Here is a 14,009-nt window from a genome sequence, read left to right on the forward strand (position 1 = left end):
TGACTGATAAAAAAGACCAGTTCTCCTGTATGAAATAATCAACATACAAACTCTACATAACAAAATTTATATTCAATTATACCTGTGCAGTTTCCACTTTCAGTTTGTCAATATTAAGAGTGTTTCTCTGTAATCCACTGGCAACCACAGACAGAAGTTGTTTCAAAGCTTTAATGTCTTCTTGTACTTTAAGCATTGCTTTAGAGGACATTCTACTAATTTCTTCCTGAACTTGTTTTTGTTCTTTCACAAATTTCCTGGGGAAGGGAAAAAGAAGGGGGTGGGGAGGAAAGTATTGAACCTGAAGTACTCAAGTGTTCACCTTTCGGTCACATTATTTAAATAGCTATTAAATTAATTCTTCCAAAATCAAGTACTGAACAGTAAAATTACTGTAGAGCACAGTATTATCTTAGCTAGTATTATCTTAACTCTTAGCATGCTAATACTGGAAAAAAAAAACCCTCTTAAACTTCAATAGCAAGTGTTTAAACATGTAATGCTGAGCCCTGACAAGCTAAGATACATATCAATTTTTTTTTATATATATAATACATAGTATCTATGTAAATACGATTACTACTTTGAACTCACAAATACAGCGACACACAGCCTCTTTGACTAGCCTACAACCTGCCTGAAGGAAGGCTCTTTTGCATCTCTCTATTCCATATAAAATCCACAATGCACATGTAATATAGACGTAAGGTTCAATATTTACTACGCATGTGCAACAGGCTTAATACTCCCAGGGACAGATGGATCAGATTCTAAGAGCATATTTGTTGGGCATGTCCATTTCTGTAAGTGCATGGAAAAGTGAGGCTGGGGAAAAAAAAAACCAGCCTAAGACTTCAGCTACTAAAACTATCCGCCTACTCTGTTCCCAAGGTTAACCTGCCAAAAGGCCTTGGGCTAGTAAGTCATCCTGCATGCAGCCTGCAGTAGGGTGTTTTTGTCACAGAGCATTGACAGCATACTGTCCTTCAGCTATTCAACTATCATAAATAAAAAACACTACTTACTGTAGGTTTTCTACATCTTGACAGATTACCGGAGGTAGATTTTCATCCTTCAGTGCTTTGCTATCTCTACAAGAGACAAAGCATGTTTAGATGGTGCTTTAATACTGCTAAACTTTTTTGCATGACTACTAAATATCATGAAAATGTTCAGGTGACTGATTAAACAGTTTTGCACCCATTGCATGTATGCCACAACTGGGAATGATTTGGATTAATGCACACAGACACTATGCCAGGGTCCAAGCCTGTGGCGTAAGCATTGTACACATTTGCAGAAACCATTTTTCAGACCACAAGATCAGTCTGTAGCAGATGCCAGATAAGCTGTAGGTATTGCATTTGATGAGAAAATTGCAATGTTTAAAATCATGAACCACCATTACTAAACTGTCCATATTGCAAAAGCTGGTTATTTACATTTATGACTTTTTCAAGATCAAAGTAGTAAAAAAGCCAACATATTTAGTTCAGCTGTTTTCTAGTAAGACATGGAAATCGAAGGAAATCTGAACACTTACTCTGGTCTTGTTCCTGTTTTGTCACCTAGAAAATAAAAACTAAGTCAGAAATAAAACTTGGAAGAACAAACAAAACAACCTTAACGAGATTTAAGGGAAGAACTAAGGACTACAATCTGCTTTATTTCCTCTTGATAAGAGGAACAGACTAGGCTAGCCATAAAAGAAAGAAAGTTTTAATTTAATCCCCCTTCACAGATGAATATCTTTTCAAGAACAATGGTTCAACTGTTGAGGTGCTCATTTCTTGGCACGGAGTAACGTGAAACATCTTGTGAAACATCTTTTGTCACTATACAAGTCACTACAAATGCATAAACAACTGCAGTTGCATAAGAAATCTGTTCCTGCTTATGCAACCACAACTCACTTAGACCTGCACCCACGAAACACTCAAGAGTTTAAACTCAGCAATAGCAGTCTCGTCTCAAATACAAAGGTAATGAAGGTTTGCCCATTGGACTTCCCTAAGAATTCTGCTATTGCATTAAGCTCAGTAATGAATCAGGTTTTACAGAACTGAAGATGTTACTGCTTACCTACCACCTACACACTCCAAACTATGCATCTGTGGATCAAGATGCCAAAAGCGTCTGAGTAACAGAATGGAGATGAAAACAATATCGTGCATAACAGGGTAGCAATCACATCCCATACCATAGCAGTCTGCTAGGAAGAATACTCACTCAGAAAGCCAAAGAAGTGAGCTTCGTCATCTTCAGCTACGTGAAATTCACATCCTCACTTCCCTTTCCGTGCCACCAAGGCAGAAAGCAGCTACGTAGCTAATGCTAGTGCCACAAACGTTAAGCTGCTTCTTTTAGAAGCAACATCTACTTAGACTTATTTGCAGACTCCGTCACCCAGTACCGGGACAATTTTGGGAACCTGGAGTCTCAAACCATTACCTATGCCTTTTGCTAAGGGGGGAAAAAATTGGGGGGGGGGGGGGGGGGGGGGGGGGGGGGGGGGGGGGGGGGGGGGGGGGGGGGAGGGGGGGAAAAAAGGCATGAACCTCAGAATTTAGGACTCCTTTCTCTGCTGATAACCTGAAAGTTAGGCAGAAAATTAAGTACACCTTGCTTTCTCTCTCCAGCCACTTTTTTTTTTTGCTGTACAGCAGAACAATACTTACAGAGTAAAACATACAGATTTGAAATGAGATTTTGCTACTTTCTGGGCAAGTGAGTGCTCCAGTTTTTACATTTTTTACATTCTTTTTAGTAATACATGAGGAAAATATGTTTAAGAACAGCTTATTTTCCTGCAGCCATATTTTAAAGAAATACTAGACAGTTGATCTTCAGTCTCCAGAAGGAAAAGCTTTCATAACCAGTTCCAGAAGAGAGAACAAAGGTGCTAGTCCTATCTGTCCTGGGATTCCTAGGGCAGTTTTCTTTGGTAGCCACATCTCCTCCTTCCTTTTCTTCAGGAAGGAAAAGAAATAAAAACTGCAAAACCGTAAAGCCACCACTCTCAAGCCTTAACACAGTTCCTCATATGCTAGTACAACCAATTGTACTGACAGAACTGAGCAGCAGCACACAGGTAAGGATATTTGTCAGGGTTGCTTAAGCCAGCTCTATCCATAATGGGAAACACTCCTAAATTATAAACTAAATTTAAAAAAAAAAAAAACCACAAACCTCAAAAAACAGTTGTCTTCGACATTTCCCACTGCTTAGCTAAGGGACCTCTGCTTAACGTCCTGACAGCGATAGTCCCACGCACCCAGTTCCACTATGCAACATATGAGGAATTCAGGTACTCATTTAAGATTCCACTCTCAGAGCTGGGCAAAACCATGCTGGGAGGCGTTAGACTGAAGTAGATTTTAAGTCTGTGGTTCTCTGATCCCCATTTTAAGATACTTGTATATTATGGAAGTGTTGTGACAATGTGACATCCTAATATTATAGTAATGGAAATCCCATAAGAACCTAGGAATCTGAGCTTTTTCATCACTCCCAGTTTCAGTAATAATCTCCAAAAACAATCAACACCATGCAGAGCACTCCAGTTTGGACAGTCAATATGCCATGTCTTCTACAAGTATGAAAAACTATGTCTCTACATGTATGTTAGTCCGTAAAGATGGTTTCATGGAGTTTCTATATTTCCTTCTTGTCTAGCTACCGGTATACTTAATTTAAAATATGGCTCCTGAATGGAATCAAGAGATTAAATTAACAGTATTGATTCCCCAGAGAAAATGCACATTTTAGAATCAGCTTTAGTTAAGCTTACTCTGAAAGTATAAAAGCAAGACAAATTAATAAGTGTCCATATGTCAATGCTCAATATTCTCTTACTTAAGTACTTTAAAGCTACCACACAAGTAAAGTTTTTATAACTGGTTTTAAAAACCTGATAGAATGTATCAGATAGAACTATGAACCACCAGAAATACATCTTTGAAGACTAACAGCTAAAACCGGGACCTTTTATTGTGCAAGCTTTCGAAAAAAGAAACCAAGTTTAAGATCTGATACATTCAGAGAAAGATGGTTTCAAACAAGTACTTTTTGTATTTTCAATGCATTACTTCAACACAGCTCTGCTCCCCCTTCTAGTGGCTATTTGACATATAGCTGTTCAGAAACACAATCACACAATCGGGTTGGAAAGGACCTTTAAGATCACAGAGTCCAACCATTAACCCAGCACTGCCAAGTCCACCACTGAACCACATCCCTAAGCACCACATCTACTCGTCTTTTAAATACCTCCAGGGATGGTGACTCCACCACTTCCCTGGGCAGCTTGTTCCAACAAATCTGCCATGGCTATTCAGCAAACGGCCCTATGAGTCTTCACTCCCAAAAGGCTTAAGGGGTTTCGATCCCAGTTCGCAAGGATGATATTGGCTTATACTTATTTTGAATAAATTAATTTACATTACATTGCATTTGCAACCGAAATCTTGTTCCTCCATTCAAGCACAATATCTAAGAATAAAATTAACTGAAATAACTTTGGGGGGGGTGGGGGTGGCAGCACGGGGGGGAAGTTAGAGTTGTCAGCTTTAATTCCGCACTCCTAACACAACGAAATAGTGTCTTTGCTGTAGTGCTCCGATAATTTTCTCAATAAAACCAAATTATGAATGTTTTAAAACAGACTTACTCTTTTTGTCTGAAGAACTACTAAAATCAATGCCACCAAGACCTTCATTGGCAGTAGTTGAAGGAGCTGCAGTTGTCCCCAGAGCCAAACTCAAAGCATTCTGCCCAAGTCCTATAAGAAACCCAAACAGAATTTCTGCACTTAAAATGCTGATAATTAGAACTTATTTTAAACTAAAAGAACACATAATCTTGCTTGCAGTTTGTGTCCATTTACTACATTTGAATTTAAAAAGTATGCAAAATAAACAGAGAAGAAAACATTGCATGAAGTTTCATACTACTATACACAAGTGTTAAATGTAATTTCTTCACATTAATAGGTAGCTAATTAGATAGCTAACTTCTCATCAGCATCTTAAGTATCTTTCCGTTTCATTTAAAGTTTAACAGCAGCATTACCAAGACTACAACACAGCACAACAAATTTTTCCTCTAGAGCTGAAGAAGACAGGAAGCTGTGAAATGACAATACTAACAGTTAAAGATTTCATTCGGGCCAAAAGCCACCAAAATAATGAGCTTTCAACCTCTCCACATTTAAAGGAAATACTTGTATATCATTGCCCTCTCCCATTTACGATCAACTTCCTTGAGTCAATTACGGCAATGACAAAGATTTCCTTGCGTTCCTTGCGTGAAAAAGTCTTAAGTACAAGTGAATTTAAGAATGAGAAAGCCAATGATTGCAGATTTCATTTTTATTATCCATGGATAGCAACACCGTTCTTAACACTTCCATAGTGTTAAGATTTTATACAAACTAAATCTTACATTATGAATTTATACAATCACATTAAATTTCAATGTTTTGAGACAAAAGGAGGAAAAAATTAAAACAACTTTCACCTGTTGCTGCTGTGCTCGTGTTCTGAAAGAGTGAACCTCCTAAACCTGCTAAGGCTCCTCCTAAGGAAAGGCCTGTGGAGGCAGTTGTAGTCGGAGCAGTTGTGCCACCCAAATTTAATGTAAAGCCAGTAGTTCCTGCAGAGAAAGCAAACCAGCTCCATGCAGACACTGCATTCAAACACATCCATAGGCAATCTGAAATAACTGAAAGGTCCAAACAGCATCTTTATCATACTTGGATAATAAAAACAACGATTGAGTTTATTTCCTGTATTTTCCAAACAAAGCCATAGAGACTTTTAAATAATATGTTATTTTGTTCTACAATATCATGATCCTGATTAATTCATACCTACCTGCAACTATGTAAAATTTTTGAGTCTCCCAGAACACTACAGAATCTAGAACCTGGCACAGAATTTATTTTACAGCATAATGGGTCTAACAAGTGCTATTGACTTTTTATATTTAAATACTGAAATGTTAATGTTTTATGTTAAACATTAAAATATTTTACAAGACAGATGATACAAGGACATTTCCTTGGTAGTCTGAGCCTTCTTCTAGAATTAAGCATCCCAGCTTTTGGTAGGATAGTAAAGAATTGAGTAGAGAAAGACCACAGGTATAAAGGGACAGAGCACAGAGGGCACAGATAGGTGAGCTCAAATGCAGACTCCTAAGGTTAAGAAAAATGAAATTCAGTCTTAATTATCATCATGCATGGTGCAGTTTAGCCGAGTTAAATATGATGGCAGGTGTGTGTCAGTATGAGAACTACACTGGAAAAACCTTGTTTCCACTACTAATTAACCATGTCAGGGCATCTACAAAACGCAAACATTTTCCAAACTTCTCAGCTGCGCAAGTAGGAAGCTTTCAACCTTCAGTGGGGTTAACAATAACAAAAATAATGATTTTATATGACAAATCATCTCTTGCTACACTTCTAATGACTTATATGCTACCTATATCACATGCTATACTGCCCATAAATCTATCTGTATTAGGGTGCCCAAATTTAGAACTAGTGAAGTCAAATGAACCTTCTTATTAAAGTACCACAAAATTATGTAAATACTAGAAAAATATAGAAAGTAGAAGTGGTTTACCATAAAGTTTTATTTTAAAAGAAACAAACAAACAAAAAAAAACCCCAAACCCCTAAACATTTTCCTACCTGCTGCAGGAGTCGATGTAAGAGCAGATGATAATGACAGGCCACTCGCCGAGGTAGAAGTAACAGGTAAAGCAAATGGCGTGGCCGAACCAGCAGGTTTGTTGAAACCTAAACTAAAGCCTGTGGTAGCTGCTGTTGTGGTGGCAGGCATGCCTAAAAGAAACCCAAACCCAGTTATCACTCTTAGAACATTCTGTCTGAGAATGAATGCTCAATTCACCTTTTCTTCTGAGCTATTCCCATTTAACCATCATGAGCACCATGGCATGCAAGATCACTTGCATCAAGTAAAATATCCCCATAGCACCTTCAGATAAATTTCAAAGGTTTACATTAATTGCACAGGCATTTTTGCTCTAGAATTCCTCGTGATCCAATGGATTTTAATTATGGACTGGCAATTATATCTAGTGAAAATCTAAAAAAACTGTGGAAAAAAAAAAAAAAAGGGCTTCCACCAAGAGCATCTAATAGATGAACCAAATATTGGTAAACAGAGCTACAAACAATACTGCCCAAAATACAGACTAAAAATTCTCAATTGGATGTGCATACCAAAAGAACGCATATATCCTTTCGATTTGTAAACAAGAAAAATATATTGAGATGTTATTCCCGCAAACTTAGCTTTTGAGCACTTTTAAAGTAAAGCAAATAAACCTTCCACTTCCTGCTGTTTTCATGGTAAGAATACATTTTACATTCTCGAATCCATATTCCAAAGTAAAGGAGGAGTGTGCATATACATACACAAACACAACAGCAAGCATAAGAAACATACTTGGTATTCTCTGTAACTGCTGAATGTCTGGTTTGGATGACATCATTTCATCCAGCTATTGAAAAGAATTAATGTTCATCTGCATAGTACCGACTGCCACGTATGATTACGCATCACACAGTCTGTTCTGGGTCAGCTGCTGCTCCTCCCTTTTGACCATCTTGCTTCTTTACCCAACACCATTTTTTCCTATTTATTCACAGCATGGCTTCCTAAGTTCTCGGACTGCAGTCTGTATTGGAGCACCATCCCCATCCCCAACATTCGTGATACTCAAGCTCAGTTTCTCCTCAGACCTCAGTTACTGGTGTTTAAAAAGAAACCCCACAACTACCCACACATTCCTGTATTTCTAACAACAGCTGAAAAATAGTCAGTAAAGATTCATCAGAGAAACAAAAGTAAAATATTCTCAAGGTCCCTTCCCAGTTCAGCACTCTTTATTCTTCCAAAAGAGGTAACTACCAAACAGACCTGTTCACACAAAGTTCATGAGAGCAAGAAATTCTGTACAAAGAATTATTTGATAAAGTATTCCACCTGCCCTCTGCTGAAGGGTGAAACTCATTAAGGGGACATAAATACAAAGTCTAACCTTTCACTATGACCACTGTCACTGCTGTACGGGGATGGAATAATCCTTTAACAACAAGTTAACAGTGCCCAGAACTGCAGGGCTCCGTTCTAGTTTGAAGCCTAAATGTTTGGGATGCAAAGCAGACTGCAATTATTAATGAGGAAAAAGCTCACATATGACCACTAACTTTCTACATTACAAGAAAGATCTGTCTGTACTTTTTTTGCCTGTGTAACATTAAAATCCAAATTAGGTCCTTACCTAGAGTCAGTCCTGTAGCAATAGTTGTTGCTGTTCCTGCTTCAAGAATAAAAACAAAGAGAAGAATAGTAACTGAAGGCCACAGAGCAGTTATGATAGTAAAAAACATGAGAAAACACACTGAAATAATGCAACATTATGAGACAATATGTAGACTATTATACAAGTTTTTCTGTAGTACATTGAAAGCAAAACATTAACATAGAAAACAGTATTTGTAAGCACAAGCAGCACAAATCAAAGCATAACTGAGTTCAAAAAACATCATTTTTCTTTACAAGAATCTGCAAGCAGTGAAGCTGATGTGTTAACACAGCAGTATAGTAAGTTGTCTGAAATTTCAAATAAATGAAGGTAAACAAAAATATGGAAACTAGTAATTCCATCAAATACTTTTTTCAGCCATATGGCAATATGTAACATTAGCACGTAAAACAGCGGATTTACAGTAAAATGAAGAGGATTATAGAGTCCAAAGTCTTTATTAAATCCTGTGTCTTGGCGTACGGTTTCTGCCCCACTGGTAATTTAAAAAGATTATTTTGAACGCAGTGCTATGACATTTCATATTTTAAAACACATCTGATTAGAAGATCAAAAGAATCACTGAGAGCTAAAAGAAAATTACGCCAATGTAGCCAAACACAGTAATACAGGCTTTCAGTAGTAGATTGGTTCTTAGAACTTCCCCTATCACTCATACAAGCGTACAAGAAAAAAAAAAAAAAAGAACATTTTGTCTGGCAATATTGGAGCCAAAGTAAAATTCATTGTTATGTCCGCATGAGGCTGAAAAAAAAAAAAACCCTCCAGTCAGAAAAGTTTTATTCTTTTGCACTCTAATACTCCTGTAAGAATCTGTATGTTCACAGGCTGAATTAGATACCTAAGAAAATATTAATATATTTCTTTATGCATATTGCTAACATTAAAAAAAAACCCAAACAACAAAACCATAAATGTTTACCACAAATATCACATTACAAATATTAACTATCTCACAATGTTTTAAAATATTTTTCAGATCAAAATATACCTCAGTCTTAAATCATAATTTCAAGCATTCTGGATGAAGAGTTAGATCTCTAGAAGACACCAGGATTCAAATTATGGAACAATTTACACATAGGGTCAGGCAGTTTTCTGGTAACTGCATTTGTGTTTCTGCAGCATTGACGCTGCATAATTCTCAATGAACAACCTTTTAAATTGTTCCACGAAGCCTTTTTACAAAACTACGTAATATTCCGAGCTACAGAACTACTGTAAAAAAGTAAGCACATTATAATGACCCAGTTTTGGTGTACAGATTATATATTTCTTCACTGTTGATTCAAACTTTTGCTGTACAATAATTTTTTCTACCTGTACTGGTGCCTCCCAGTGTAAAGCCAGTGGTTGATTTTGATCCAAAAAGTCCACTCCCAAAGCCCACTGAAGGAGCTGATGTAGTTGCTGTAGCAGTGGAAGAGCCCAGACTTCCAAAATTAAGTCCTCCTGTTGAGCTATTACAAAATAAGACTATTAGCAATAATTATTTTTCAAAATTAGAAATCCACACCCCCCCTTACTTCTGTTTCTTTCCCACACCATCATTCATTTTCCCGAACCACACACAACGCAGCTAGAGAAGATAGAGTCCAAGCTCACTGTCACCAAAGAGAAATAGGAAGCCTATCTCCCTCTTTCCTTCTACAGGTCCGTAACACTCACTGCTTCCCTGACACAGACTCCAGCATTTGTTCAACTCCTTGCTAAGGTGACACACCTTGCTAGACCAGTGGGAAATGTGAACTTTTCTCCGTCAGATCATCTCATTACTTCTGCCTAATTATTCTCCCTGAAACTACTGAAATGGGAGAACAAATACTAGAGGCAGCACAAAGATGACAATAAACCTGCAAGAACACCTTTCCAAAGCAGGCTGTAAGTCCAGTTAGGTACCTCTGACCAGAAACCTCAACCAGTGTTACTTTATTTCATTCTGAAGTGATAAGCACAATCACACAACCATTCACATCAACAGCTCAACTTTGCCGTATCCTACCATGAAAACACACTGATGCATGAACTCATTCTCCAATAAACACACTATCCTTCCCCACAGATGCAAACCATAGAGGACCCATGCCTACCACACTTTCTTTTCTGACCGTATACTTGGTCAGAAAGTTACAAAAATAAACTTCTAGAGCTATTTTCACAGATGAAGCAGAAGAGAGAGGAAGGAGAGAATCAGAGATCAGTCATCACCAGGAAAATTAAGCCTTTTTTATTTATTTTGTGTAACTACACATTTCAGAAGTTTCATGGCAAATACAGAACAAACTTTACATTTAGGAGAGAATGCATTAAGTTATTGTACAAAACATGGGGGACTACAATAATCATGATTATCTCTAGCCAATGAAATTACAGGTACTAGAAGCCAGATGAGTCTACAATTCTAAAAACTTTGTTCTTAAAACTGGCAAAAGATCAGGTGAATAATTTATCTGTAGTAAATTCCTGCTTCCATTAGTGAGCCTTTCTAGGAACTAGATAACTTAGACAACATTCTGCATACGTACAACAGTAGCACTGAAACTAAATGCAATTTAGACTTCAGGGTAACAACTATGATTAAATATTTTTTGTTTCAGGTGTTCAGTACTCTCTCTCTTTGTTCCCTCATCTCCCCTCTCTTTTTGTATGAGGGCAGCTCCCAGGCATCACAAATTAAACACAAAAGTAAATCCCTAAAAAAAAAAAAGTTTGCTATAATTAGCTTCTACATTAAAAGTTTTCAAAATACCTACAAAACTGATCATGGCAAGCCCAGCAAAAGTTGGTTGCAAGTTCAAAACCTAGGTATGAGTTATTCTTAAAGAAGTAATTCAGGAAGCAGAGCAGCCAAGTTTAGAAGGACGCAGAGCCACTAATTGTCCCACTCCACAGGAGCCAAAGCATTTCGGCTTTTTTCATTCCCAAAATTTCAACACACCAAACTACAGCACCATGACCTAACTGCTTGTAAACTTAAATACAAAACATGGTGCTTCTCTCACTAGTTGAGAACTTATGTTTCTCATCTTTTTCCAGTACAGATGAAGATGATTTTTCTGTGAAAATTCTTCTTGTTTCAGCATTCCAGTAGAAGAAAGCTAAGGTACAAAATATGCAATTCAGCATTACAGGACAAAAACCCAAATAAAATGAAGTGGCATTTTGTTTCATTTTTAAGGTAAAAAGAAACCAAAATGTATAAATAAAGCAATAGCAGTGTTCTCACAAGCAGGAGAAAGCATGTGCCAGAAGGACTATCTACTCCTCACAGATGGAAAGAAGAGGAGCTCAGGTCACTGAGGTCAGGTCTTAAACTCTAACTTTAGAACTAGAACAAAGCATTGCACCTGGCTGAAGCGTACTATAGAGAACACCAATTAAGAAAAAGCACAACTACCTGAACTGCTATTGGTGCAATGCAGGAATTAGGTAGGCTGGCACACCACCTAGGCTTTGGGCCACCAGAATATAATCTTGGACAACTGGTCACACTGATCAATAATACGTATGCTCGGACCACACAATAAAGCCCCTTTCCTCCCAACACCTGGCAATATTGTCTCAGACCCAGCTCAGAAGAAAAACAGCTTCTTAGAGTCTCAAACATGTTCTCAAGCAAACCATCCCACAGGGATGCTCAAGTTTCTTTCACCAATCATCCAGCAGTAAAAAGGCCTCTTCCTCTGTGATACTCCTTGACCAATAGCCCTGAATACTCATCCTGCTTGTAAGAATACATGAATAAAAATGCAGAGTACCATACTGCTATTAATTAGCACCTGTTAAACTTTTACTTACTACTTTTAACAGATTAAAAGCCATCTAGAACAGGAAAAAAAAAACCTCAAACCATAAAAAGTTCAGCAGGTAGTTTTTACCAAATGCAGATTAACAAGACAAAAGAGTTTCCCTTGTTTAAGGCAGTATATTTAGAAGAATGTTTTTGAATTGACAAATATTATTTTAACTTGCTCATTTTAATCACAGGAAACCTGCATTAAACAGGCATGAAGCAAAAGAAACTTAAGTTTTTTTACCAAATCCATATAAGCTTCACTGTTGGGTGAGGGGGGGAATGAACCAAGCACATGTAACACAAGAATGTCATCAATCTGTCATGACCACAAAATTAAAACTATTAGAAGAGACTCAGAAAACTTGTTCCTCTCATAAGGGCTTCCAAAAAGCAATACTGCCATTTAATCCAAAGATACTCTTTCAGATCCAGATATTCTGTTCCCTTCCCCTCACACTGCTAAATCCTGACAATTCTGACAGATAAGTATTGTCAAATATATCTGCTTCAGGTGAAATTCCCTCGAGTGGCTCACCCTGCCTATTTAGTTTACATTACACTGATCAATTTTGCCTGACCAGATTAGGAAAAAACTCTTGATACAAAGTTCCATTTCAACAGCCCTAATCTTCAATGGAGGCTTAGCAGCAAACCAGTCAGAAAAAAAAACAATCTCTGCTAGTACAGTTGTGTGCAAAGAAGAAAAAAGGGGAAAAAGCCCAACAAGATAATTTACCTATTATTCTGAGAAACCTAAATACTAACAATGCCTTTAGTATGGAGCCCGCTGTATGTCATGTGCACATCAAAGCACAACAAAGTTATCCTGTTACTCCAAGACACTACACACCAAATGCAAGGTTATCTGTGTCAGAAAGGATAAGGTCACACCAAACTTCAGAAAAATGGAATTTCACATTTGAACATTAAGCATTTGGTCTTTGACATCAACGAGCTCCATGCTGCACACACAAGCTCAGGCTGACGGCTGAAACCTGGATACGCATGAGAGTCACATTCTGCGTTCAGAACGTTAGAGATAACCGTGAAAGGAGACACCCTCCTCCGACAAAGCCAAAAATAAAGCAACATTAGAAGACCACCTCCCTTTGTTACTAGTTGCTGAATAGATTGATCCCTATATCTGTGTTTACGAAGCCGGCCGTGAAGCAGATTAGGCAGGACGGGCACCCCCACCGCCTGCGCGCCGGGGCAGGCACGGTGAAGCCGGTTCACCCGCGCACCGAGGGCCCTTTCGGCCAAGAGTACCGGGGCTCCGGGCCCGTCCGGGGCAGCAGGAGACACGCCGAGACACGCAGTCCGGGGTCTGCGCGTCCTCCCCCCGCCCAACCCTCACTCACACACGCGTGCCGCCCGGGCCTGCCTCGCCCGCCCTGGCCCAGGCCAGGCCCGCGGAGCGACGGCGGCATCGGCGGTGGGCCGGGCCGGGGGGCTCAGCGGCCCCAGGCCGCAGGAGTCTGCGGGTGGGGGCCTGCGGGCAGGGCTGAGCCGAGCGGGGTAGGGGGCTCCGCGTTACCTCGGCGTGGCGGCTCCGAAGGAAAAGCCTCCGCCCCCGCCTCCTCCTCCCGCCCCGGCTGCGGCGGCCGCCGCGGAGCCCAGGGTCCCCGCGCCGAAGGAGAAGCCCGTAGACATGGCGGCAGCGGCGGTAACGGCCGGAGAGCGGGGCTGGGAGACGGCAGCGGGCCCCGGCGGCGGGGGCCGGGGAGGGCGGCGATAGCGGCGGCCTCCTCAGGGGCGGCAGCGGCAGCAGCGGCGGCCTCCTCAGCGCCACATCGTGCCCGGCACCAACTTCGAACCCAGCGGCGGCTGCGAGCGCGCGGACACCGACCAC

The 14,009-nt window shown here is 39.6% G+C and overlaps 1 protein-coding gene across 2 annotated transcripts in view; it reads right to left on the reverse strand.

The window, feature by feature from the left end:
* NUP58 (nucleoporin 58) overlaps positions 1-14,009 on the reverse strand; it is a 38,882-nt gene extending 24,873 nt beyond the window's left edge. Inside the window, exons 1-9 of one of the 2 annotated variants that reach the window (XM_068395404.1) lie at positions 13,695-14,009; positions 9,682-9,821; positions 8,317-8,352; positions 6,698-6,850; positions 5,518-5,652; positions 4,670-4,780; positions 1,544-1,568; positions 1,026-1,091; positions 83-257 (exon numbers count right to left, since the gene is read on the reverse strand). In XM_068395404.1, the coding sequence (XP_068251505.1) occupies positions 83-257; positions 1,026-1,091; positions 1,544-1,568; positions 4,670-4,780; positions 5,518-5,652; positions 6,698-6,850; positions 8,317-8,352; positions 9,682-9,821; positions 13,695-13,810 (957 nt within the window). In that variant the 5' untranslated portion in view covers positions 13,811-14,009. Of the gene's footprint in view, positions 1-82; positions 258-1,025; positions 1,092-1,543; positions 1,569-4,669; positions 4,781-5,517; positions 5,653-6,697; positions 6,851-8,316; positions 8,356-9,681; positions 9,822-13,694 lie in introns of both variants that reach the window. The other variant, XM_068395403.1, reaches the window with a different exon arrangement.

Source organism: Nyctibius grandis, chromosome 2 (assembly GCF_013368605.1).
Source record: "Nyctibius grandis isolate bNycGra1 chromosome 2, bNycGra1.pri, whole genome shotgun sequence".
Classification (NCBI taxonomy): Eukaryota; Metazoa; Chordata; class Aves; order Nyctibiiformes; family Nyctibiidae; genus Nyctibius; species Nyctibius grandis.